The following is a 26894-nucleotide window of genomic DNA, read 5'->3' as shown; positions in this document are numbered from 1 at the left end:
TCAATCGAGTCTGTCAACAGGGTGAGACCAACAATCTGACTAGACTTCAGGACTACCTATTGCCCAAATATTAAAAACTGCAACCTTACCAAAACCAACCACCTAACCTTTGCAAAGTAGATAAAAATTATCTAACTAGACTGAGGTGACTGTACACAAGTCGACGTCCTCAGACAACCATTAAAAACGCCAACCCACACACAGGTATACAAAACTAAGGTTGAGGGGAGGTAGTAACTCCTTTGCCTAATACAGAAGCCGTAGCTACGTATGGGCCCAAGGTATAGCATTTCTCATAATCCACTCTCACCTCTCTGAGGTAATGAGAGGCGAACACAGAGTTGCTCCAGAACGTCGCATCCATAATTTGTCTGACCGACATGTTCTTGCGGTAAGCAAGCGAGGTCGCAATGGCTCTCACTTCGTGAGCCTGCACTTTTAAAAGGCCGAAGTGTTCCTCCTAACACAAGAGATGCGCTTCTCTTATAACTTCCCTCAGGAAAAAAGACAAAGCGTTCTTAGAAAGGGGCTTCTGAGGATCTTTCACTGAACACCACAAGGAGCTAGAAGAGCCTCTCACATTTTTAGTGTGAGACAAGTAGGCCTTGAGGGCTCGTACTGGACAGAGGAGCCTCTCTTGCTCTTGACCCACTAGGTTAGTCAAGTTAGGAACCTCAAAGGTCCTTGGCCAGGGCTTTGAAGGGTTCTCGTTCTTGGCAAGGAAATCTATTCTTAAGGCACAAACTGCCCCATTCACATTGAAGCCTACCTGCTTTTCAATTGCATGGACTTCACTGACTCTTTTAGCTGTTGCTAAGGCCAAAAGGAAGAGGGTTTTCTTCGTAACCTCCCTAAGAGGAGCTTGTGAGATGGGCTCAAATCTCTTGGTGCACAGAAATTTAAGAACTACATCAAGGTTCCAAGAAGGGGGCTTTAACTGGACCTGTTTGGTTGTCTCAAAAGACTTCACAAGGTCATATAAGTCCTTATCGTTAGACAAGTCCAAGCCTCTATGCCGACAGACTGAAGCGAGCATACTTTTGTACCCTTTGATTGTGGACACAGCCGGCTTAGCGTCCTGCCTGAGGTACAGTACAACAAAAAATCAGCAATCTGGCTCACAGAGGTAATGGATGAGGAAATCTTGTGCTTCCTACACCAAGCTCTAAAAGTCTCCCACTTGGACTGGTAGACCCTCTGAGAGGAGACCCTCTTTGCTCTGGCGATAGCTTTCGCAGCTTGCGCTGAAAATTCTCTCGATCTGACGAGCTTCTTGATAGTCTGAAGGCAGTCAGATTGAGAGCGAGGGGGTTTTGATGATACCTCTCGAAGTGGGGTTGTCTGAGCAGCTTTGGACTTGAAGGAAGGCTTCTTGGAAAGTCCATCAACATGTCCACCACCTCCGTGAACCATTCCCTCGTCGGAGAAGAAAGGAGCTACCAGGATCATTGGCCCCGAATCGAGGAGAGAGAATTTCCTGACTACCAGATTGATGATCTTGAACGGGGGGAAGGCATATGTGTCCATCCCCGTCCAATCCATCAAAAAAGCATCCACTGCTATTGCCTCCTTGTCCAGAACCAGGGAGCAATAGTTGGGGATCCTCTTGGTCAAGTTGGAGGTGAAAAGGTCGATTAGGGGTCTCCCCCACAGCCTCAAGAGACTCTGACAGACCTGTTGGTTGAGGGTCCATTCTGTGGGAAGGACCTGCCCTTTCCTGCTGAGCATATCCGCCCTCACATTCCTCTGTCCCTGTACAAACCTCGTCAGCAGATCTACCTTGTTCTCCTTCGCCCAAAGAAGGAGCTCTCTTGCTGTTTCGAACAGAGACAGAGAGTGAGTCCCCCTCCCCCCTTGCTTTCTGATGTACGCAAGAGCTGTGGTGTTGTCTGAGTTGACCTCCACAATCTTCCCAGACACCGAATCTTTGAAGGCCTCTAGCCCCAGAAAAATGGCCATCAGCTCCTTGTTGTTGATATGCCCTTCCAACTGATTTCCTTCCCAAGAGCCTGAGACTTCCTTGCTTCCTAGTGTTGCCCCCCAACCTGACTCCGATGCGTCTGAAAACAACACTAGGTCTGGGTTCTTCTTGTGTAAGGAGATCCCTTCCCCCAACAAGGCTGGATCCAGCCACCACTTCAGAAGATTCTTGACTTCTGCTGGAATGGGGAAGGAAAAGGAGTCTTCCTGCGTCTTGCTGTTCCACGTTTTCGAAAGAAAGTGCTGTAGCGGCCTTAGATGGAGTCTCCCCAGTGAGACAAACTGCTCGAGGGAGGAGAGAGTTCCCAGCAAACTCATCCACTCCTTCGCTGAGCACCTCTTCTTGTCCAGGAAACTTCAGACTTTTTCGAGACACTTGGTCTGTCTTTCCTGTGAGGGAGAAGCCCGAAAAAGAACTGAATTCAGAACTATCCCCAAATAGAGAATAGTCTGATTCGGCTTGATCTGAGACTTCTCCCTGTTGATGACCAGGCCTAGATCTTGAGCCATCATAAAAGTCTTTCGTAAATCCTCCAGACATTTCTCCTTCGATCGTGAACGAATCAGCCAATCGTCCAGATAGGAGGATATCCTTATTCCCTCTTGATGCAGCCAGCCTGACACATTTGCCATTATCCTGGTGAAGACTTGAGGAGCCGAGCTGAGACCGAAGCAAAGCGCTCTGAATTGGAAGCACTTGCCCTGCATTACAAATCTCAGGTACTTCCTTGAAGTCGGATGGATGGGGACGTGGAAATATGCGTCCTGCCAATCGAGGGACACCATCCAGTCCCCTAGACGTACTGATGCCAGCACAGACCGAGTCGTCTCCATGGAGAACTTCGTTTTCTCCACAAAGACGTTCAGAGAACTGACATCCAGGACGGGTCTCCATCCGCCCGAGTTCTTGGGCACTAGAAACAGGCGATTGTAAAAGCCTGGGGAGGATAGATCCCAAACCGGTTCTATCGCTCCCTTGTCCAGCATTTGGTCGACTAGGTCTAGAAGGGCCTTCTGTTTCCCCGGATCTGTGTACTGGGCTACTAAGGCCAGAGGAGCATCTGCGAGAGGAGGTTTCTTCAGAAAGGGGATTTTGTATCCTTCCTTGATGACTGAGAGGGACCAGGTGTCTGCCCCTCTCCTCTTCCAAGACTGCCAAAAACCTGACAGTCTTGCGCCCACTGTCTGAAAGAGACGAACTTCATTTTCTGGAGCGAGCTCTGAACGAACCTCTGTTTGATCTTGGTCCTGACTCTTGCCTTCTCCCTCTAAAATCTGGTATTGAGGTATTCCTGCCCTGAAAGGACTGCTGGAATTTCTTTTCCTCCCGTTTCGAAGAAGCAGTGGATGCAAAGGGCTTACGAGCTGAACGAAATAAAAGGGCTTGGGTGGCTTTTTGAGCCAGCGAAAGCGTAATGTCTCTCACCAGGGTCTCGGGAAAAAGATGTTGAGACAGGGGGGCGTAAAGAAGCTCAGACTTCTGCGCAATGGTAACAGACCTTGAAGTAAAAGAGCAAAGCAGGGCCCTCTTCTTTAGGATTCCAGCTGAGAACAGCGAAGCCAACTCATTCGCCCCATCTCTGAGGGCCTTGTCCATACAGGACATAATACTGGTTAGGTCTCGAGTTCCTTCCATCTTGTCAGTCTTCCTTGCCAGAGTCCCTAGCGACCAGTCTAGAAAACTAAAAACCTCAAAGGCTCTAAAAATACCTTTGACGAGATGATCCAGGTCCGATATCGACCACATGACCTTGGCTGAGTTGAGAGCATGCCTTCTAGCTGAGTCCACTATGGAGGAGGAAGGCCCTCCCAGACCCAAAGGTTCCCCAGTTTCATACCACATACCAGCTTTTGAAGCAAGACGAGCTGGTGGAAAAGAGAAGGGAGTCTTAACTGCTTGTCTCCGCTCCTTCATCCAGTCATCAATCTTCGCAAGAGCTTTCTTCGCGGAAATCAACAGCTTCCTCTTGATGAAGGCCAACTGTTTCTTGGCCTTCTTTCTGTTAAATTAGGATTGAGGAGATTGCGGGGCAGCAGCTTGGAATTCCTCTCCAAAAAGTTCAAGAAGGGAGTGAGAGAGAACTTTGTAATCTCCGGCAGCGTCAGCAGGTTTATCATCGTCATCAGAGACCTCCTCGAGGTCCTGATCCACATCTGCAACATCCTTCAAACGAGAAGAAGGCTCCTTAGAATCAGACAACGGCAAATCAAAGGAATCGTCCTGCAAAAGAAGGCTTGTGTCTTGGCGCCGAGCGCTAGAAGAGTCCTTGGAACGAGAGGCAGTATCGTCCTGAGGAAGCAGGCTGGTATCGTCCTGGCGCCTAGAGCGAGAGGCAGAGTCGTCCTGGCGTCGAGAACGAGAGGCGGTATCGTCCTGGCGTCGTGAGCGAGAGGCGGTATCGTCCTGGCATCGTGAATGAGAGGAGGATGAACGAGAGGCGGTATCGTCCTGGCGTCGAGAACGAGAGGCAGTATTGTCCTGGCATCGAGAGCGAGGGGCAGTATCTTCCTGGCATCGAGAACGATAGGCAGTATCCTCCTGGTATCGAGAAGAAGTATCGTCCCGGTAACGAGAAGTAGTATCGCCTTGCGTAAGCACACCGTCATCGTCCTGGAGCCGAGAGAGAGAGGAGGTATCGTCCTGGCGCCGAGCAGTAGAGGAAATGGAACGGTGTCGTGTCTTCGACGAAGAGAAAGGTTTCTTAGGAGAAGAACTCCGTTCCCTCTTAGAAGTTGACTTCTTAATAGGCAAAGAGTAGTCTTTACGTCTATCAGACTGGGCGTGAGGGCGGCTAAATGCTAGCACTAACGTAAAAAGTTGTTCCTGCATGACAAACAAAGGATTTAGCAACTTCTGCTGGGTCTTGCGGTCCCGAAGGAGAGTGCTGACGAAAAACACTCGTAGAAGGGGGAGGTTCGGCTGTAATATCCTGACTTGCGGGCTTAGGCTTCGTCCTTTTCACAGGCACGGAGTCGAAATCGTCCTCCGACGGACCAGGTTCATAGCTGCTAGAACCGGGAGAGAAAGAACGAGACAGTTCATCGCGGTTTCATCTCCTCTTCGTAAGTCTTGAAGCTTCAAACTTCCATTCATGTCTAGGAGAATTCGGAGAAGAAATTAACACATCCGACACGTCTTTTCCATGACGGTCAAGAACAGCCTGGGAATCGGCAACAGGACTGTCTGAGGCGACGGCTGACCGAGGATACGTACCTCGGTTGTCGACGTACCTTCTCCCTTGGTCCTGGGAGCTTGGTAGAGGTCTAGGCCTAGGGTAATGACAGGTTCGGTCAGTCGCCACCTCCACTGCACTTTCACTATTCTTACCTTTAAAGGCCTTCAACTCGGCAGACATCCTAGCGTACCGAGGGTCATCCGCAGATACGGATCCTGTAGAAGGGGAAGGAGTTACTAACTCAAGGGAAGGATCAACTTCCAAAGAGGAATTAATTATAGGTTCAAAGGATAAATCTACACTAAGTTCGTCTTCCTTTCTACTAACAGACTTAGATTTAGACCTAGAAGCTCTCCTAACTCTATCAAGCTCTAGTTTACGCACATAGCGCTTCATAATCAACCAATCCTCTTCATCCAAACCCATACATTCCCCGCACCTATTATTAAGGGCACATTCAAAACCCCTACAATTCAAACACACGGTGTGAGGGTCTACCACCATTTTCGGTAGTCTCACCTTACATTCTTCATTCGCACAGACACGGAATTGAATTTTATCACTCATAATGATAACAGCAAAAAAGCAAAGAAATAACAAAATCACGATTGCCAAAACCCCAAACCAGTGTACTTCACCAAATAGTAGACTGGTACAGCAAAAACAGGGAAAGCGAAGAAAAACTCTTAATGAAGGACCAATGTGTTAGCGATCCGCCCGGCAGAGATGAACTGAAGTTCAGTACACGGGAATGATTCCTTGTACCACCCTGTTACGGGTGTACCACCTAACCACGCAACCACCACAAGGCGGTTGCCGCGTTTAGAAAAATTCTGCCGAAGTTAGAGATAATTAGCTATATATATATAACTGCCAGGTAAGTTCTATTCATGAAAATAGATTTTTCCTATGTCAAAATCCATTTTTTGGGGCTCGAGCCATGTTGTCCTGTTGAAAGTGTACCAGAGAATTAGCATTCTCAGTTGTGGCCAAATGGAGTTTTTAATACAACTGAGTTCTTAGAACTCTCACTAATCATATAAGGAAAAAGGTCCCATTATAAATAATGTGTCAGAAATAGGAGTATCTACACCTCCACATAGCAGTTGGGACAACAGCCTCAGGCTATGAACACAAGCGAGTATTTTGTAAATTACATAGGAACAAAAGAATTATCTGCACAGTCCCACTCACTGTGAATAAAATCTTTGTTCAAAGTGATCTATCTGACCAAAGTCAGTAAAAAAAGAAAGGTTAAAAATAGAGGTACACTGCTTTTTTATTTGGGTACAGCAGGTCCATACAAAGTAAATGCAAAAAGAACCATCTTCTTTTATCATTTCCAAAAAATTCATAAATATAACAATAATAGCTAGCGCAAATAGGGTTACACTTAGCACACTACCCTGGGAAACTCCTTCCTGACATTTCCTCTCGATAGAGTTTCCCCCAGTCTCACTTGAAAAAATCTATGAGAAATAAATGATTGAATGAATAATGGTAGTTCTCGTAATCCCAAATTATGAATGGTTTTAAGTATACCATATCTTTATGTAGTATCATATGCCTTTTCAATGTCCAAAAAGATTGTTACATGGTGGTGTTTGGAAGCAAAGGCCTGACAAATAAGAGGACTCAAATCATATCAACACATCAGTCGTTGAGTGCATTTTTTAAAATCCACATTGAATAGGTGATAAAATACCCTTTTCATGGTACCACATCAGTCTTGCATTGACCATTTTCTCCATAATCTTACATAAACAAGATGTCAATGCAATTGGTCGATAGTTTGCTGCTAAAAACTAGTTCTTACCAGGTTTTAAAAAGGCTAAAATAATGGCTAGTTCCCAAACACTTGGATAGCTTTGATCACAAAATATTCTGTTATTAATGCTTAAAATAAATATCTTTGTATTAATAGGCACATGTTTAATCACTGCATATGGAATTCCATCGGGTCCAGGGGCTTATTCACTACAAGTAGCAAGTGTGGAATCATATTCTCTTTCAGTATAAGGAGAATTATACAACTCTTCCTTTCCTGTTGCAAAATTTAAAATTTTCTTTTCTTCAATACTCCTATACTGGTGACCAGGAGCTGCTACACACTTGCATGATACATTTGAGAAATAATCAACTAGGCATTGCTAACATCATTTGCTTCAGTCACATACTGACCATTCACCTTTAACACTGGTGGTGGGTTTGAGGTAAATTTGCCTGCAATCTTTTTTATTTTCCTCCATACAGAAGATGGTGTTCTACTGTTGATGGAGGAAGCAAGATATACAAAAGATGGCGCCTAGCTTATTTCATGGCATGATGGAACTGTGCTCTATATTTTTTGTATGTTATCAAAGTTTCCTCTGTAAGGCGTCTACGCAATCTAGTCAAAAGACTTTCTGGTGGCTCTGTGCAAGACAGTTAATTCTGAAAACCACCACGGGACTGGTCGTTGTTTGAATAATCCTGTGGTTTTGGGAATCGAATTGATTCCTGCTGTATGGAGAGTTCCATTATGTAAGTCTATGGCATCATCAATACCTGTAATTTCAAACTGTTCTGCACTCCCCTCGATTTCACTTAGGTCACGAAATTTAACCCAGTCCGCCTTGTCAAGATTCCATCATGGTGATCTTTGTAAAGGTGGACCATTGTTGGTGCTTATAATGATTGGTGCATGATCACTTGTATGCCTATCATCTGGTATTAGGACAGAGTGTCGAAAGGCAGAGTGTCGAAGGACAGAGCGTCGAAGGACAAAGTGTCGAATGGACAATGTGTAGAATGGACAAAGTGTCGAATGGACAAAGTGTAGAATGGACAAAAGTTAAAAAGAGAGAGAGATAGATTGGATTTGATTATTGATTTTAGGTTTACGTCAAGCAATGGGACTTCAAGGTCATCCAGAAGATAGAGAGTTACAAGGAGTTATTAATGATTTTTGAGTTGATTATTCAATTTAGGCTTACGCCAAGCACTGGGATTACAAGGTCATTCAGCGCTTTTGAAAAAATAAAATGGATATACAGTAGGATCATAAATATACATCATACATCAATATAAGCAATAAAAATTTATTTATGAGAAGACATAAAATATGAAAATACAATTTAGGCTTACGCCAAGCACTGGGATTACAAGGTCATTCAGCGCTTTTGAAAAAATAAAATGGTGTGAATGCTCAGTAGTTTTGGAAATTGTTTCACCTTGAGTTATTGCTCTGCCGTTACAATAGTTCCGTTTTTCACATTTCCAATATATTCTTTCGTTAACCACTTTATCTATCATGTATGCATAGCCTTCATGTAGCAGTTTCTTTCCACCCATTTGAGTCTTGATTATTTCCATTACTATAGGTTAGGTAGAATGGAAATTTAAACTGAAACTTGAATCTCGAAGGAAGTTAACTGGTGAGAAATCTCTAACAGACTGAATACCGTATATATATTCTCTCTATCTCTCTAGAATATGCATGTAAGAATATAACAATGTAAGAATTGTTATATGTAAGGATATATCATTGTAAACATTGTTATATAGTATTATGTAAGGATATACCATTGTAAACATTATTATATAGTTAAAGGTTAATTAGGTCGTTAGTTAAATGGATACTGTATTCTGTTCGACACATAGTCTGTTCGATATTTTGTCTGTTCGACACTTTGTCTGTTCGACATTTTGTCCATTAGACACTTTATCCTTCGACACTCTGTCCTTCGACACTCTGTCCGCGCACGCTATCATCTAATGTCCTCCAATCGAAATCATTATAAAATTTTAATTGCCGTATTCCAGTTTCACTATTACCATTCTCCTATATAAAGAACGAGGGTTTGTATCTGTATCGGAACAAAGGAGGTTTCACTATGTTATTGAAATTTTATTATGAAGATACTGTCACAAAAAGTTGAAAAAACTTACCAAGATTTCCCCTGTACCTCTGCTGTGTTTTGATGCTATATTCAGCAACATGTTTCTCATATTCCTTTTGGGAGTTCCCCAACAACTGGAAAAATAATGTAAAGTCAATTATATTACCTTGCTTCAAATAAGTATAAGTACAGTACTTAGAATGTATTATAAAATGTATCCTACTTATCTTTTTATTTCATGTACAGTATGTTTACCAAATCCAGAAGTGAGCAATGAAGACAGTTTATAACATAATTGGGACAATATTATCTTCATTTCAACCAGAATTGTCAAGTATAAATTCATGTTAGAGGACTGTACAGTACAGCATTTCTATGAGTATTAAAGCTACAGATGAAATGACAAAAATGGAATAATTTGCATTTTTCCCAACTAAACAAACCTGGAGCTCTTTAGAGTGGAAATATATTTCAAGAAAAGCTGACACCAGCTGTTAAGTTTTTATGAGGACCCTACGCTAGTTAGCAAGGGGTAGATCAGCCAACCCACTCAGACCTGCACTTGTAACAAACTGTCACTTTGCAATTGCAGAAGGACTTCTGGGGGAAGGTGATGGCGGGATCAGTATGTGTTAAGAGCTCCAGGTTTGCTTAGTTAGGAAAAATGTTATTTTCATTAGTAAAATAAATTTTTGAATATACTTACCCGATAATCATGTAGCTGTCAACTCCGTTGCCCGACAGAATTCTACGGAAGGGATACGCCAGCGATCACTATACAAGAAGGGGGTGTACTCACCAGCGCCACCTGTGGCCAGGTACTGCAGTACTTCTTGTTGACACCACCTCAATTTTTCCTCGGTCCACTGGTTCTCTATGGGGAGGAAGGGTGGGTCAATTAAATCATGATTATCGGGTAAGTATATTCAAAAATTTATTTTACTAATGAAAATAACATTTTTCAATATTAATCTTACCCGATAATCATGTAGCTGATTCACACCCAGGGAGGTGGGTGAAAACCAGTGTACATGTATATCAAGAAGCTAAGTATCCCGTATTTCATATTATCAGTTATTCAAAATAACAATGAAATTATAAGTACCTGGTAAGGAAGTCGACTTGAACCATTACTCTGCCTTTAATAAGTTCGTCTTCCTTACTGAGCGCAGCGTTCCTCTTAGGAGGCTGAACAACCCTAAGGTGCTGAAGTATAAAGGGCTGCAACCCATACTAAAGGACCTCTACACAACCTCTAACCTAGGCGCTTCTCAAGAACGAATTGACCACCCGCCAAATCAACTAGGATGCGGAAGGCTTCTTAGCCTACCGTAACAACCCAAAAACAACAATAAAAGCATTCAAGAGAAAGGTTAAAAAAAAGGTTATGGGATTAAGGGAATGTAGTGGCTGAGCCCTCACCTACTACTGCACTCGCTGCTACGAATGGTCCCAGGGTGTAGCAGTTCTCGTAAAGAGACTGGACATCTTTGAGATAAAATGATGCAAACACTGACTTGCTCCTCCAATAAGTTGCATCCATAATACTCTGCAGAGAACGGTTCTGTTTAAAGGCCATCGAAGTGGCTACAGCTCTCACTTCGTGGGTCCTTACCTTCAGCAAAGCAAGGTCTTCATCCTTCATGTGAGAATGAGCTTCTCTAATCAGAAGCCTTATATAATACGAAACTGCGTTTTTGGACATAGGCATCGAAGGTTTCTTGATGGCACACCATAAGGCCTCTGATTGTCCTCGTATAGGTTTTGACCTTTTAAGATAGTATTTTAGAGCTCTGACAGGGCAAAGAACTCTCTCTAGCTCGTTACCCACCATGTTGGAAAGGCTAGGAATTTCGAACGATCTAGGCCAAGGACGTGAAGGAATTTCATTTTTTGCTAAAAATCCGAGCTGTAAGGAACATGTTGCTGATTCGGATGTGAATCCTATGTTCCTGCTGAAGGCGTGAACCTCACTAACTCTTTTGGCTGTTGCAAGGCAGACGAGGAAAAGAGTTTTGAGAGTAAGGTCTTTGAAAGAGGCTGACTGGAGAGGTTCAAATCTAGGAGACATAAGGAACCTTAAGACTACGTCTAGATTCCAGCCTGGAGTGGACAAGCGACGTTCTTTAGAGGTCTCGAAAGATTTAAGGATGTCCTGTAGATCCTTGTTGGAGGAAAGATCCAAACCTCTGTGGCGGAAAACTGAAGCCAACATACTTCTGTACCCTTTGATCGTAGGAGCCGAAAGAGATCTAACATTCCTAAGATGTAACAGGAAGTCAGCAACTTGGGTTACAGAGGTATTGGTAGAGGAAACTGCATTGGCTCTGCACCAGCTTCGGAAGACTTCCCACTTGGATTGATAGACTCTACGAGTGGATATCCTCCTTGCTCTGGCAATCGCTCTGGCTGCCTCCTTCGAAAAGCCTCTAGCTCTAGCGAGTCTTTCGACAGTCTGAAGGCAGTCAGACGAAGAGCGTGGAGGTTTGGGTGTACCTTCTTTACGTGAGGTTGACGTAGAAGGTCCACTCTTAGAGGGAGAGTCCTGGGAACGTCGACCAGCCATTGTAGTACCTCTGTGAACCATTCTCTTGCAGGCCAAAGGGGAGCAACCAGCGTCAGCCGTGTCCCTTCGTGAGAGACGAACTTCTGAATGACTCTGTTGATGATCTTGAACGGCGGGAATGCATATAGCTCGAGATGGGACCAATCCAGCAGAAAAGCATCCACGTGAACTGCTGCCAGGTCTGGAACTGGGGAACAGTACAAAGGGAGCCTCTTGGTCATGGAGGTGGCGAACAGATCTATCGTTGGCTGACCCCACAAGGTCCAAAGTCTGTTGCACACGCTCTTGTGAAGGGTCCATTCCGTGGGGATGACTTGATCTTTCCTGCTGAGGCGATCTGCCGAGACATTCATATTGCCCTGAATGAACCTCGTTACCAGTGTGAGGTTTAGACTTCTTGACCAAATGAGGAGGTCCCTTGCTATCTCGTACAGCTTCCTCGAATGGGTCCCTCCCTGCTTGGAGATGTAAGCCAAGGCTGTGGTGTTGTCGGAGTTCACCTCCACCACCTTGTTTAGCAGGAGGGACTTGAAGTTCATTAAGGCCAGATGAACTGCCAGCAACTCCTTGCAGTTGATGTGAAGCGTTTCCTGTTCCTTGTTCCATGTTCCCGAGCATTCCTGTCCGTCCAAGGTCGCGCCCCAGCCCGAGTCTGATGCGTCCGAATAGAGATGAAGATTGGGGGTCTGAACAGCTAACGATAGACCCTCCTTGAGAAGGATGTTGGTCTTCCACCACATGAGAGTAGTCTTCATCTCTTTGGAAACAGGAATAGAGACCGCTTCGAGCGTCATATTCTTGTCCCAGTGAGCTGCTAGATGGTATTGAAGGGGGCGGAGGTGGAGTCTCCCTAACTCGGTGAACAGGGCTAACGATGACAGGGTCCCTGTTAGACTCATCCACTGTCTCACCGAGCATCTGTTCCTCTTCAGCATGCTCAGAATGCACTCTAGGGCTTGGCTGATTCTTGGGGCCGACGGAAAAGCCCGAAAAGCTTGACTCCGAATCTCCATTCCCAGGTAAACGATGGTTTGGGAAGGAATAAGCTGGGACTTTTCTAAGTTGACCAAAAGACCCAGTTCCTTGATCAAGTCCAAAGTCCAATTGAGACTCTCCAGACAGCGACGACTTGTGGGGGCTCTTAACAGCCAGTCGTCTAAATAAAGGGAGGCTCTGATGTCCGCCAAGTGGAGGAATTTCGCAATATTCCTCATCAGTCGCGTAAACACCATAGGAGCCGTGCTTAGGCCAAAACACAGGGCTTGGAATTGGTACACAACCTTTCCAAAAACGAATCTCAGGAAAGGTTGGGAGTCTGGATGAATGGGAACGTGAAAGTAAGCGTCTTTCAGATCCAACGAGACCATCCAGTCCTCCTGCCTGACCGCTGCTAGGACCGACTTCGTCGTCTCCATAGTGAACGTCTGCTTGGTGACATAAGCATTGAGCGCACTGACGTCTAGCACCGGTCTCCAACCTCCTGTCTTCTTGGCCACCAGAAAGAGACGATTGTAGAAGCCCGGGGATTGATGATCCCGGACTATCACCACTGCCTCCTTCTGTAACAGGAGCGACACCTCTTGATGTAACGCTAGCCTCTTGTCCTTTTCCTTGTAGTTGGGAGAGAGGTTGATGGGAGAAGTGGTCAGAGGGGGATTGCGGCAGAATGGTATCCTGTAACCCTCCCTTAGCCACTTGACAGACTGGGCGTCTGCACCTCTTCTTTCCCAAGCTTGCCAGAAGATCTTGAGTCTGGCTCCTACAGCTGTCTGGAGAGGAGGAGAGTCAATGTTTGCTTTTCGAAGGCTTGGGGCCTTTCTTGGACCTGCCCCTGTAACCGTCTGGGCGGGTACTTCCTCGGCTGGGGGCTCTGCCACGAAAGGGCGGAATAAATCTGGTAGCAGGAGTATCGGCCACTGGGGTGCGGTAAGTTCTAGGGACCGAAGGAGCAACCTTAGCCTTCCGTGCTGAAGAGGCCACAAGGTCATGAGTGTCCTTCTGAATAAGAGCCGCAGACAATTCCTTGATAAGATCCTCAGGAAACAGGAACTTAGAAAGAGGAGCAAAAAGTAACTGAGACCTTTGACAAGAGGTGATACCAGTGGAAAGGAAGGAGCAAAGTTGTTCCCTTTTCTTGAGTACTCCCGAAACAAACATGGAGGCAAGTTCGCCGGAACCATCGCGAATTGCTTTATCCATACAGGACATTATAAGCATGGCCGAGTCCTTGTCAGATGGGGCAGTCTTCTTGCTCAAGGCCCCCAGGCACCAGTCGAGAAAATTAAAAATTTCAAAGGCGCGAAAGACTCCCTTTAAGAAGTGGTCCAAGTCAGAAAAGGTCCAGCAGACCTTAGAGCGCCTCATAGCCGACCTTCGTGGAGAGTCAACCAAACTTGAGAAGTCAGCCTGGGCAGAGGCAGGGATCCCCAAGCCTGGTTCCTCCCCTGTGGCATACCAGACGCCCGCCTTAGAAGTCAGCTTAGGAGGTGGAAACATAAATGACGTCTTTCCTAGTTGCTGCTTGGACTGCAACCAATCCCCTAACATTCTCAAAGCTCTCTTAGAAGATCTAGCGAAGACGAGCTTAGTGTAGGCAGACTTAACAGGTTGCATGCCTAGAGAAAACTCTGATGGAGGAGAGCGAGGGGTAGCAGAAACAAAGTGATCCGGGTAAACTTCTCTGAAAAGAGCCAGGACCTTGCGAAAGTCAATGGAGGGTGGTAACGACTTGGGTTCCTCCACGTCAGAAGAGGGATCATCCAGGTGAGCAGCTTCCTCCTCAGAAACCTCATCACCTGAGGGTTGAGAAGCGAGAGGTAAAGTTACAGCGGTATGCTGAATGGCAGAATCCTGAAAAGCGGGTGCATATACACTTGCGGATTCATCCTCAAGTCTCTGTTGAAGAGGATGAGGGCTGGTAATGACAAAGTCATGAGGCTGGGATGAAGGAGGCTCTGCGGGGGTCTGAGGAGCAAGCATGGTGAGAGGCGACTGTTGTAAAACCTGAGGCTCAGGCTGCAAAGACTGCTCAAGCTGAGGAAAAAGTGGTAGATGCATGCGTTGAGGTGGCTGACTCATAGCATGAGGTTCCTGTCTCAAGAGTTGCGCTTGCTTCAAGGGTTGAGGTGGCTGCGCAGAAAGAGGTTCCTGTCTCACGAGTTGAGGTTCTTGAGGTGGCTGCTGCGAGAGCTGAGGTGGCGGCTGCGCAGAAAGAGGCTCCTGTCTCACGAGTTGAGGTTCTTGAGGTGCTTGCCTCGAGAGTTGAGGTTCTCGCCTCGAGGAAAGTGGAGGTAGCTGCGAGAGTTGAGGTGGCTGCCTCAAGGATGGTAGAGGTTGTCGTACCTCAAGAGGTTGCTGCCTCGAGGAAGGTCGTACTGCAAGAAACTCCTGCCTCAAGGGTAGAGGAGGTTGTAAGGCATAAGACTCCTGTCCCCATTGATGAGGAGGTTGCCGCGTGGTAAGAGGTTCCTGCCTCAAGGAAGGTGGAGATTGCTGCACAGGGCTGGTATCTGGCAACTCCCAACGCGGTAGCTCACGCATGGAGGTAGCTTGAGGAACCTCAACTTCGTACGGCTGGCAGATTGGACTGCGTAGAGGAGGAGGAGCGCTCGCAGGAGGAGGTGTAACCTTCTCTGCCTGAAACTCACGCATCAATACCGCAAGCTGCGACTGCATAGACTGCAGCAAAGCCATCTTAGGATCAACAGACGTTGAGGTCTGTTGAGGCAAGGCTTTAACAGAAGTTGAGGTCTGTTGAGGCTTCGCCTTACCTCTCTTAGGAGGCGTGCAGTCACCTGATGACTGCGGCGAGTCAGAGCTAGCCCAATGACTACACCCGGGCTGTTGAACTCGCGCGGTCTGGACTTTACGCTTAAGAGGTCTTGAGACCTGAGTCCAGCGTTTTCTCCCCGAAAATTCTTCTGCAGACGAGGAAAATAAGGGCTCAATCGTCTGAGAGTGGAAGTGACGATCTCTATAAGATACGCCCGCAACCACTGAGGATACTGCTGTGCGCCGATCAAGGCCTGCCGAACCCTTTTGCCCTTCGACATTGCTTCTCCCCTGGGCTTGGGAGCTTGCAAGAGGTCCCGGACTGGGAGGACGACTGGCACGCACAGAAGTATCCTCATGCACAACACTGACACTGACACTAGCACTAGGCACAGCACTGGCACTACCACTTCCCACTGCACTTTTCACTTTAAGTTCCTTGACGTCTGCCAAGAGGAACTTGTGGTCACTCACTACCGACTCCACTTTATCACCTAAAGCCTGAATGGCACGTAAAACATCAGACATATCAGGCTGAGCACAAATAGTAGGTTCGGGGGTAGCCACTACAGGGGGAGGAAAAGGTTGAGGATCATGGGGTGAGGAATAAAGTGAAGAGCGAGCCGAACTCCTCCTAACTCTCTCTCTCTCTCTAACTTAGTGGTATACTTGAGGAATCGAATAAAATCAAGTTCCGAAAGTCCGGCGCATTCCTCACATCGATCTTCCAACTGACAGGATTTTCCCCTACAGTCGGAACAAACGGTGTGAGGATCAACCGAGGCCTTCGGAATACGCCTAATACAAGTCCTACATCGTCTTTGGGGAGGAGCTTGAGAAAGGTCGGACATCTTGAATCAGAGAACAGTCAAGGGGGGATTCCAAATTAAAGCAAAAGATCGTTAACCATTAATCAAAATCAATCTAAAAGCTATCTAAGCTAAGAGACAAGTTTCCTGTATAGCGAAAGCTGAAATCTTAGAGCAATACTTCACCAAAACCGTGAACAAAGACTCCAAAATTATAAGCGTATCCATGTAGGTCTTGCCGGAAGCACGACAGAGGAAAAATTGAGGTGGTGTCAACAAGAAGTACTGCAGTACCTGGCCACAGGTGGCGCTGGTGAGTACACCCCCTTCTTGTATAGTGATCGCTGGCGTATCCCTTCCGTAGAATTCTGTCGGGCAACGGAGTTGACAGCTACATGATTATCGGGTAAGATTAATATTGAAAAATACAAATTATTTCCAAATCTGCCATTTGTTCCAACATTATACCTTGAATACAAACCATTATGCTCTTTACAGTGGAGACTTACTCCATGGTGGGTGAGAGTTAAAAAACCAACTGGCTGGTGACTGACCCAGGATGTTAGTTTTTACTTCGTATGAGCTGTTTAGAGACACCCTGACATCTTGTTAACCCTTGAGGTTTAACGGCCTGGGCAATCCGTGCTAGGCGTATGAATTTAGCAATGTGACTTGACCAGGTAAGCATTAGATAGGAGTTAAACTCTGTAGGACATTGCTCAACTCCACTTCGCTTGGAGATCAGGGACACAACGAATATATACACATATGCAGTACTAGGCTACACATGGGACGATGGTACCCATCAGCAGTTAGAGGAGGTCAGCTTGTAGAGTTGCTCGGAAGCTGAACCCCTAGAGAGGGGAGAATGAAATAGGAAGTAGCCAGTCACTAACAAATACATTCTAGACTTTATCATAGGTAACACTGCCCTAAATCATTTGCTACTTATTCTACAAGGGAGCTGAGGTGTTATTGAACATGTTTTGTACAGCCACCACAGGCCCTAAGGGAAAAGTACAGTACTGTATCTAAATTCCTGTGGGTTAGGTCTTGCAGGTAGCAGGTGGTGAACGTAGTTTGTCGTTTCCACACACCTGCATGTAGCACCTGTGTCATGAAGAAATTCTTCTTGAACGCCAGGGATATGCTAGTAACCCCGATGTCATAAGCTCAGGGTCGACAACTAGAAGGAGAGGGACAGGGTTATATCACTCGCTCAATCCCTTGCCTAATCATCAAGGAGGAAATTAAGTTCTTTATTCTCTCCCCTTTGACCCTTCCTGTGCTCATGAAGAGCCTGATGATCTGAGGGTGAGCTCTGGAGGATCTTTTAAGGTATTTCCTCAGCACTAGGGCAGAGTGACAGCTGATCTACACCATCTGTTACAGAGAAGAGAGACTCAATCCGGAAGGGTCTGAATCTTGGATTTGCTACCGGCGGATGTTATAGGACAGACCATGTAGCTTGCCGGCTCTCTTTGCAGAGTCCAGGGCTATCAAGAAAACCATCTTCAAGGTCAAGTCAAGGTCTGATGACTATGTGGTTTTAAAAGCACTCCTTCCAACTATGTGCAAGTACGCTTGAAACTTTGTATGAGGCCATTCCTTCGAGGAGGGAGCGTTAACTGTGTTCAAACTAAAGGTAATGCTCACAGTTGAGCAGTTGAGCTGTTTTTCCCTCTCTGAGGTACATCAAATACTTCGCTATTGCTGGGATAGTGGCACTGTGGGGAGCTATAACCATCCATAGCACCAACCACAAAAGACGGACCACTTCACCTGGTATACGGCGAAAGACCATTCATGGAGGTCTCATCAACTGGCTGTAAAAAGCATCGCATTGTGAGGAGATGCTGGAGAACTTCCCGACAGGAAGTTGTGGTAAAGTTATCACTCGATGGAAGAGCTTTACACGTGGTTGTCTGAGTAGATCGGGAAGTGGAGGAAGCTGTTGTAGCTGACAAGGAAAAACTGCTAATTGCATTGAGTGAGGGATTTAACATATGGTGGACGAGAGAGTTCCTGTTTTGTCCATCTCCTCACTGCGATCTATGTTAGTTTTAGATGAGTCAACAGGTTCCAGATATTTTATTTGTGCTTTCATTGATGTGTTCTGATTGTATGAAAAACAGCTTCCCTTAGGTAACCTTAACGCAAGGACAAGAGGAACAGACATTTTAACAACTTCAATAATCAATGTCACAAAGGAGGACTAAATTTTACTTCCTTATTATAATAACTTATGCGCTGATGGTGTTCCAGCTATGATGGCTAAAAACTAGGGATTTATTGAACATCTTAAGAAAGCAAATACAGTAATTGATTTTTTTCAATGAAAACAGCTAAGTGTGTTTAAACAGATACAACTTTTTACTGGGATGTTGCATTTTTATGAGATGTGATTGTTTAAAAAGTAACTACTTGCCAATATAAAATATTTGAAAAGGTTATATTGTTGATGTTTATAAGCTATCTTTTCCAAAAGATTGATATTATTTTATTTATCACTTCAATACAAAGAACCTACTTGCTTAACTAAAGTAATTTGAAAGTAACATGCTTTTGATATTATTCATTTACTTACGGTAGTTTGAAAACTACCCAAACTTGAATGAAATATTTTAAAATTCATTTTCAATGTAATGCATTTACTGATTACTTGTATAAAAAGTACTTAATTCAAATATTTGAAATTGTTATGCTCTAAATTTTTATAAACCTGTCACTCTTTCTTTAGATTACTAATAAATTACTTGGAGGATAAAATAACCAACAAAATTCTATGCGGCCTTAAGGAGCATTGAGGAATTGCAAGATGGCCTTCATCCAAAAAAGGGTTCCCCACCCCTGCCCTAGACAAATCACAGAGATTGTCCAGGGTTTGGCTCTGAGTTGCTTCCACCTGTCTGAGCAACTTTGTAGGCATCTCCCTACTGGTGGACAAGCAGGGGGAGTTCCTATCTTAGTGTTTGCTGCCTCGGCCGCTCCCTCTAGGATATTTTCCTCCCCTGGAGGACTTAGTGCCTTTCCAATCCTTGGCAGGAAAGGGCTTCTTAAACACCGTGGTCTTTGCTGCTGTCTTGTTCGTCGTGGTCTTGGCTGGACGGGACTCCTGAGGAGCTGGTGGTTTATAGGGCTTGGAAGTCAAAGCCCTATGGAGGAGGGAGTCCTGATGGGACTTCCTCCATCTCTCAGCAGCATGTTCCACGTCCTTAGGCTCGAATAGATAGGCTCCCTCTAGAGAGAACTATCTGAACCTAGCGATCTCTGCATTTGTGACTTGTTGATGGAACCTCTCAAACATCGCGTCCCGACGTTTCAGGATGGTATCAGCCCACAAGTTTGAAACTTGGTGGGCGAGAAACTCGATCGTGCGAGTGCCTGAAAGCAGAAAAGTCTCCGATGCCTTCCTAGTACGTACCTTGGAGAAATCCTTAGTCCGTACCAGGATTCCCAAGGTCCCTAACCAGACATCAAGCCACGAAGTAGCCTGCATGGCGTACTTCGTGACCTTCTCCTGGTTAAGGATCTCGGTTGCCAAGAAAGAGACCTGTCGATTGGAGTGTCTCTATAGAGAGACTCCCTTGGTAAGCTCTTCCAAGGAGTGATGGAGAGGACGAGCGGGATGAGGCTCCTCCAGAATTTCAAAATACCTCCTCTGTTAGACACAGGAGGTGGGAGAAGCTTATTAGTAAAGCCGGAATGATGGGAGGAGGCATCTTAGCCCTGGCACCCTTCAACCCTTGAGACCAGGGCAATGCTGCACTGGTCTTTGATGGTTTCTGGGTATCCTTGCCCTCCCATGGGGATATCTCTGGTTAGGTAAACCCATTGAGAACCATTATGAGAGTCAGAACCTGACAGAATACATGTTCTGACTCTTATTGCTCTCCTTCCGACGTTGGATTTGCAGCAAAGTCTCCTTCTTCCCTCCCCAAGAGCTCTTCTTAGGGTGACCGGCTGTCTCTGTAGACTTAGAAGTCATAGAAGAGGACTTTGGCAGAGACTTGGAGTCCTTGGACTCCTTCCAAGGAAGGAGGCAGAGGTAGGACTCCAGCATCGAAGGTCCCTCCGGATATCCATTGGTGGTGGGTAACTCTCCGTATGAGGAGAGGCTTCCTCTAAAGGAGGAAGGGAGGAGGTGACTTCCTCACGCAACTCCCTAGGCAGAGGTGTGGTAGGAGAATATCCCAAGGAAGATGCAAGAGGAGCTGGCCTTGATGGTTTAACCGGAGTCAGCTTTACCCTCGAGGAAGTGACCGCATCTGAGACTCCTCTTTTCCTCTTCAGGGGAGAAAAAGTAGTCATAGTTCCTTGCAGAGTGTGCTGGAGCTTTAGGATGCTCTGAAAAGCAGCCAGACAGAGCAGGATTGAAGGCCTGTACCACTGCCCAAACCAGAGCACTGAAACATGACTGTTGACTGACTGACGTACTGTCAGACAGATCTCCTGAGAGGAAAGGGACCAAAGCTTCCCTACAAGGAGTCTCTGCTGTAGGTGGGTCCGCCTTAGAGGAAGGCAGTTTTGGAATCCTGAACCCTTCTGTGGAGGCCCAATCCCCTTTCCCCAGCGGACGCGCTGAAAGACGTTTCCGGGGTGGGGAATGACGCGATGGTGACCTGTCAATGTGATGCTCCTGTTGCTGGTCACTACCCGAGAGCGCAGGTCAACGCTGGCGCATTGGCAAGCGCTGATGCATTGGAGAGCGCTGGCACGCAGGAGAGCACTGGCACATAGGGGAGCGCTGGCACGCAGGAGATCAGTGGCGCGCAGGAGATCGCTGGTGCCCAGGAGAGCGCTGGTGCCCAGGAGAGCACTGGTGAGTAGGAGAGCGCTGGTGCCCAGGAGAGCACTGGTGAGTAGGAGAGCGCTGGCGAGCAGGAGAGCGCTGGCGAGCAGGAGAGCACTGGCGAGCAGGAGAGCACTGGCGAGCAGCAGAGCGCTGGCGAGCAGGAGAGCGCTGTAGCTGTCGTATAGGTGAGCTTTGTTGGGCCGGCAATCGTAGATTGGTTAGCGAGCGCTGGCGAGGTAGCAAACGTTCCTCTCTGTGGCCAGGTTGCACTGGAAGGCACTGAGGACGAACAGGTGAAGGCACTCGCCGAAGCGTTGTAGAGCGCTGACGAGCACGCTCTGTAAAGCGTGACGGAGCAGGATGGCGCTGACGAGATATTGGCAAGCGCTGGTGTACTGCAGGGCGCTGGCGAGATGGAGAGCGTTAGAGCGCAGCTGCACACTTAGGTAGGGCCTCATGAGGCTGTACCGGAGACAGGAACAGTGATGGTAGGTCGGCAGGTCAGCTGGTAGGAAGCACAAGATAGCGAACGATCTACAGAAGAGTTCAGGACCGATGTACGAAGACTAGCAGCAGCGTTGTCGGGAGAAGGTCCAGGGCTGGGAGAAGGTCGAGGACCAGGAGAAGATTGAAGCGGAGACTCCTCTGAGGGGGACGGCTGCGATGACAAGGCTGAAGTGCCGAAGAGGCACCTTTTCACCGAAGGTGAAGGACGACCTCTCAGGCAAAGCAGCAGGCGAGCTCTATGACGGATACGCTCTCTAGGGGCCGTTGGATCAACAAGCTGACAATGAGCAGCAGCAGTCCTCCAAAGAGAAGTCTCTAAAAGAGAACTCCCCTGAGGCGGAGAAACACTCAAAGGAGAGACAGACATAGGACTAAGTTTCCCCCTCGAAGGATGATCAGGAATGGGGGGAAACTAAGTTGGCAGCAACAGCTGGAGATTCTGGAGGGGCAGGGGCGTCGGCAGAAATCACAGAAGGCACCTCTGACACCACGACCTTGATGAGCGCAAGAGGATCTACCTCCGAAGTCGACAACGACGACTGCACACTTGCACCCAGGACGACGAGCTACAGCACGGAGTCCTTGGAGGGCGGACCCGGAAGCCCCAAGGACGACCATACCTTTGAAACAAAAGACATAGAAAAGGCATCACCCAGGGGGAGAAGTGGGGCAGCTTTGTTAGGGGAAGCAACACCATCTTTCGAGGACTGGGGTTGGCTGTAATTAAAAGGATCTACGCTACTACTCGACGGTCTTTCGGAAGAGACCGAACGAATAGGAGCTTCGGAGGAAGGTTGGGAGATGGAAGAAGAGGCCTTGGGTTTTTCCCCCTTCGAGGGAACCTTTGAAAGAGAAATATCCCGCTTAGACTTTTTTTTCCATCAACACCCAAACCTCTCCCACTGGGAGGCAGACCACTCCCAACACTCACTCCACTGGTTGCTACTATCTCACTGTTGACCTCCGCAGACAGGACAAAGGGTGTGCCAATCGGTCTTCACTGCCGACATGTAAGTTCCACAGGGCCGGTCATCAAGTCCAGGGCAGGTGCGCATGGTTGCAGAAGTTAACACACACACTAACACAAAGAAAAAGCACAAAAGAATTAATGGCAGTCCAAAAATAATGGCGAAGGATGAGGAATGGCAACGACCGTACATCATGCTAGCCAAAAGCAAAGTGAGCTAAATCACCAGTGTATGAGTGGGGGCAGTAGCAAGCTAAACCCCCTTACCCCTGTTAACTAGCGGTATGGGGAGTTAACCCTCGTTAAATTTTAATGGCTTGTCATTTCAGCTACGCCGAAAGTAATACGCCTAAATAAATAGCATAGGTTTCTATTCCAGTTATGGAACTACTAGTCATTTGTCAGGGCTCATCAGCCAGCGTCAACGAACGACAGCCTAATTGATTGATTGATTGAAAGTTTTCTGGCATCCTGACATCTAAGGTCATTGACGCCGATACCATTTACTGTATATGAAAATTAAAAGCAAATTCAATTAAAACCATAAAAATTAAGAAGTCATTACAATGGTTAAATAGTTTTCAGAAAACCTGCTTCTGAAATAAATCTAAAAATTCCGCTCGCATAGTAAGACACATCATGTCCAAGAATCTTGGCAAGGATAAACCTGCCATCCTCACCTCGAGCCTCAAACAGATATCTATTTCTTAAGTTATTGAGCTTCGCATATGCTGGCGAGCATTAGCGTAAGCAAACGTTGATGAGCATAAGTGAACGCTAGCGATTGCCGGGGAGCATTACCAAGCGTCAGTGAATGCTGGCGAGCGCTGGCAAAGAGAGCACTGACTCCCACCTGTAAGGATAGGTACTGCATAGGTAATGTAAACGTACATTGCTTCAGTAGCTCGCACTTGAGGCAAGAGTAAGCTGAAGCTCTGTGCTCTGGTGAGTAGGGATGCGCACACTCTCAATGAGCACTATAGTGAGCAAGCTGGGTTGTTCACAGACCTTTATCAGGCAGAAGAGCTTGCCCATCCACCTCACTAGAGCTCAGTAGACGGGTGCAAAACACTGTCCATGGCTTCTCTGCAAGACTAAGGTCTTTGCAAATACTAATCTTTGCCCTACCCCGAAAGGGGTTGGTGTGTAGCCTTATGTCCTCCCCTCACAATGAGACGAAAAAGGCTGTGCTGAACTTGAAGAACACCAGTTTCTCCCTTGTAAGAGGTTGAAAACATGAGATGCAGCAGGTCACAAAGGGCTTGGACTCACCAAGCTCCAAAAGCTTTGCTGTGCCCAATGGGAACGATGTAAACCATAACCCCCAAGAGTTATAGCCTACGAGACTCATCGATGGGAGAGGTGGCGATTGCAAGCAGTCGGCAGGCATCACCATCTACGGCAAACACCCCAAAGGCGGGAAATAGCTCATGTCACTACCCTGAAAGGAAGATGGAGAGGAGCAGGAACTACAAGCAATCACCTACGTCCATTGTCATCAAGCTCCAAAAAACTTTGCTTTGAAGAACTAGAGTGAGGCATGGATGAATCCAATTACCTCCGAAGGAATTTCCAGGAAGAAACCCCTTAGGTGAAGGCCGTCTCTCCCATGGGCAGGAAAGGCGACCAACACCTGTGACCACTGTTGGCAGCTCTCCCGCCAAAAGGAGGGAAGATTGCTAAACTGTGGCTGGTGGAGGGTAACTCTAACTCAGATGGGGAAGTTGCCCAACACCTGGAGGCAGACCTCCAGGCAGAGCACTCTGCTTCCCGTCAACAAGCCAAGCTCAATTAGAAGGTCGGCATCAAGAGCTACCTGCGAAATGTAGCTATGTTTCTGGGTTCACCCAGAAGGGATCCCCATGACTGGAAACCCCAAGGGGAACTAGTCTGCCACTGTTCTCATTCCTAATACACTAGAGCTGAAAGAACAAAGGTAAGCAGAAGAAAAGAGTGCTGCAGTCAACTGTAGCACCCTCAGAAACTATTGCTTAGCATGGAGACTCGAAAGTCCAAAATTAAGGTAGGAATTGCAGCAAGACAAGGAAGAGACTCTTCCATTGGTGGCTGTCGTTGCTTCGTTAGGGGAATCGACAGAGTCAGCATCTAAGGGTAGTCTGGGGTCACAATTTGAAAAGATAAAAGCATTTTTAAACTTTAGGCCATTTGCTTTTAATCGTTAGCCGGGTCAAAGGTTTTGACGGGAAAGCAAGACTGTGTCTTTACACTACTGAGTCAAAATAAAAAGCTAACTAGTAGAGGGTAATCACATACACCATAAAAACTTAAGGACTGGTTTTAGCTATCGCCGAAATATATCTCCACTGTAAAGACTGTAGGGGTTTATATAGTGTTTGCACAATCAACTTTTCTTACAGATGTATCGTTAAATTGATATTAGTATTCCACTGAAATTATGTTCACTAAATGTTTGCTTGAACAGCAGGATTGCTAACAGTGCTGAATCCTCATCATTCTGGTGTATTTTTACCTTTTACGTACTCATTTCAACCATGACATATTTGGGAGTAATTTATTTTTTTCCTAACGATACAAACCTTGTGCTATTTATGGGGATATTACTTTCAACGAAGCTGAAGATGACCCATAAGACCTTTAGCAAGGGAAAACTACCCAACCCGCTAGCTAGCAGAAGGGTTGGGGGGTAGCCGGCTATTCCACTCCCTCACAAACTTGGGCTGAGCACCCACTTTGCTTGCAGGCAGGACTTCTTGGGGGACAGCTGCTGGCTGGTCAATCTTTATAAATAGCTCTAGGTTTTTATTGTTATGAAAAATACAAATTACTTCAAAATTTGTCATTTGTTCCGTCACTATAAACCCTCACTACTGTATTTATAGGGATGACTTGACCCTTAGGGAGATGGAAGTCCATACCAACTGGCTTTCAGCATTGACCCGGGGGAGCCTTTGTATATCAGCGGCCAGTTCCTCACGGATTCATTTACAATGGACATCAACTAAGCTGAACTTTCCCTCCTAACCTAACCTAAATGCCGTGTCCTTACCTGCTTACCTAATGGGTGGGGTAACGGGCCCCTGCGACCCCCCTTACACTGCCATATTCTAGATTAGACATAATAATTACAGGTGGCCGCTATCATACATACACCCCGACCAGGGTTTTCCACCGTACGAGCTGTGTGTGTAACTGCTAAATATTACAGATTCACATATTTACCCAAATCTGACTTGATTGACATACCACCCATTTATCCTAGTCATTCTCACGGTGACAAATTTGGCTTTGATTGACACATCACCCATTTACCATAGTCATACACATGGTGTCAAACTTGACTTTTGTAAACTGCCGTGAAGGTTTCAGTGGAGATTAACCTAAAGTTTACTAAGTCTGAAAGTTGGCTATTGCAGCCTATCAGTGGACCTACCTGTTTCACATTTACTGGAAGTTTATCCCATGTACAGTTCAGGGCAATATGGGCTTCAATTTCAGATGCCATGATTGTCTCAAAAAAACGAAATAGCTATCACATATTGCAGTTAAAATACTATAAATAAAACTACTAATTTGGCACCAATGTTTATGTAGCAACACTATAGACGACAAAAATCAACACTGACACTTCGGAATCTATCGTCGTGATACCTTGGTGAGGATTGACTTCAGTTACACCTTTGGATACGTTCCATGCTTTTCATTTAAGAAATACTCAATTATTATACCTAAAATATTCAGATATTATGACATTATCAACGATAGATTATTTGAATTGATCATAACATATAAATTCTGCTAAAATATTTCATATTATTTTAATAAATACTTAAAATGGCTTATTTTTTTCTACTAATTCCGTAAGAAATTCAACCTACATACCTAAACACTTTCACTAAAATGTCAGACTAATGTTGTTTAGACGATCCGATAGTATACCTTACCGCTATGATAAATACTGTATATGTTTATAATCCAATGATCAGAAAATTATTGCATTTGACCAACCCCCTTATGCGGAAACCTTACAGCGGTAACTTATATACGTCATCTATTTTGTTGTAATGTACATTGTAATGACTGTAATTAATGGTTAAGCACAAAATAGATGAAATACACGCAAATATCTTTTTAAGTTATGACATAATTTCCATGAAAATGTTAGTGTGGAAACAAGTTTTAAGTAATTTTATAAGAAGTCACACATAACATTCAACTGGGTGTTTAACGGTAAACCTTCCCCATGATGATTGCGGGCTCTTGCTTGAATATCTCGCGAAAAAAAAAAAGAAAAAAAAAATTCTTCTGTAACAGCAGTAGACGGGTTGTTTGGTAACAAGCGTTCATGCTGGTCCGTAAATATATTATTTTACTTTCAATATTATGATCGAATCAGGTGTTAAAATCTTCCTCCTATCTACGAGAACAGTTTGAAAGCATTTGTAGGTGAAATTTTTTAATTC

General features: G+C 45.8%; 1 protein-coding gene across 2 annotated transcripts in view; it reads right to left on the bottom strand.

Annotated features, from left to right (window-relative positions):
- LOC137646053 (protein FAM91A1-like) overlaps positions 1-26103 on the bottom strand; it is a 243008-nt gene extending 216905 nt beyond the window's left edge. The window contains exons 1-2 of one of the 2 annotated variants that reach the window (XM_068379206.1): positions 25865-26103; positions 9087-9171 (exon numbers count right to left, since the gene is read on the bottom strand). In XM_068379206.1, coding sequence (XP_068235307.1) covers positions 9087-9171; positions 25865-25936 — 157 coding nt within the window. In that variant the 5' untranslated portion in view covers positions 25937-26103. The remainder of the gene's footprint in view (positions 1-9086; positions 9172-25864) is intronic. The other variant, XM_068379207.1, reaches the window with a different exon arrangement.
- Between the last annotated feature and the right edge of the window lie 791 nt (positions 26104-26894).

This window comes from Palaemon carinicauda, chromosome 8 (genome assembly GCF_036898095.1).
Source record: "Palaemon carinicauda isolate YSFRI2023 chromosome 8, ASM3689809v2, whole genome shotgun sequence".
Classification (NCBI taxonomy): Eukaryota; Metazoa; Arthropoda; class Malacostraca; order Decapoda; family Palaemonidae; genus Palaemon; species Palaemon carinicauda.
The sequence above is the reverse complement of the archived record's forward strand: the minus strand, read 5'-3'. Positions and strand labels throughout refer to the sequence as shown.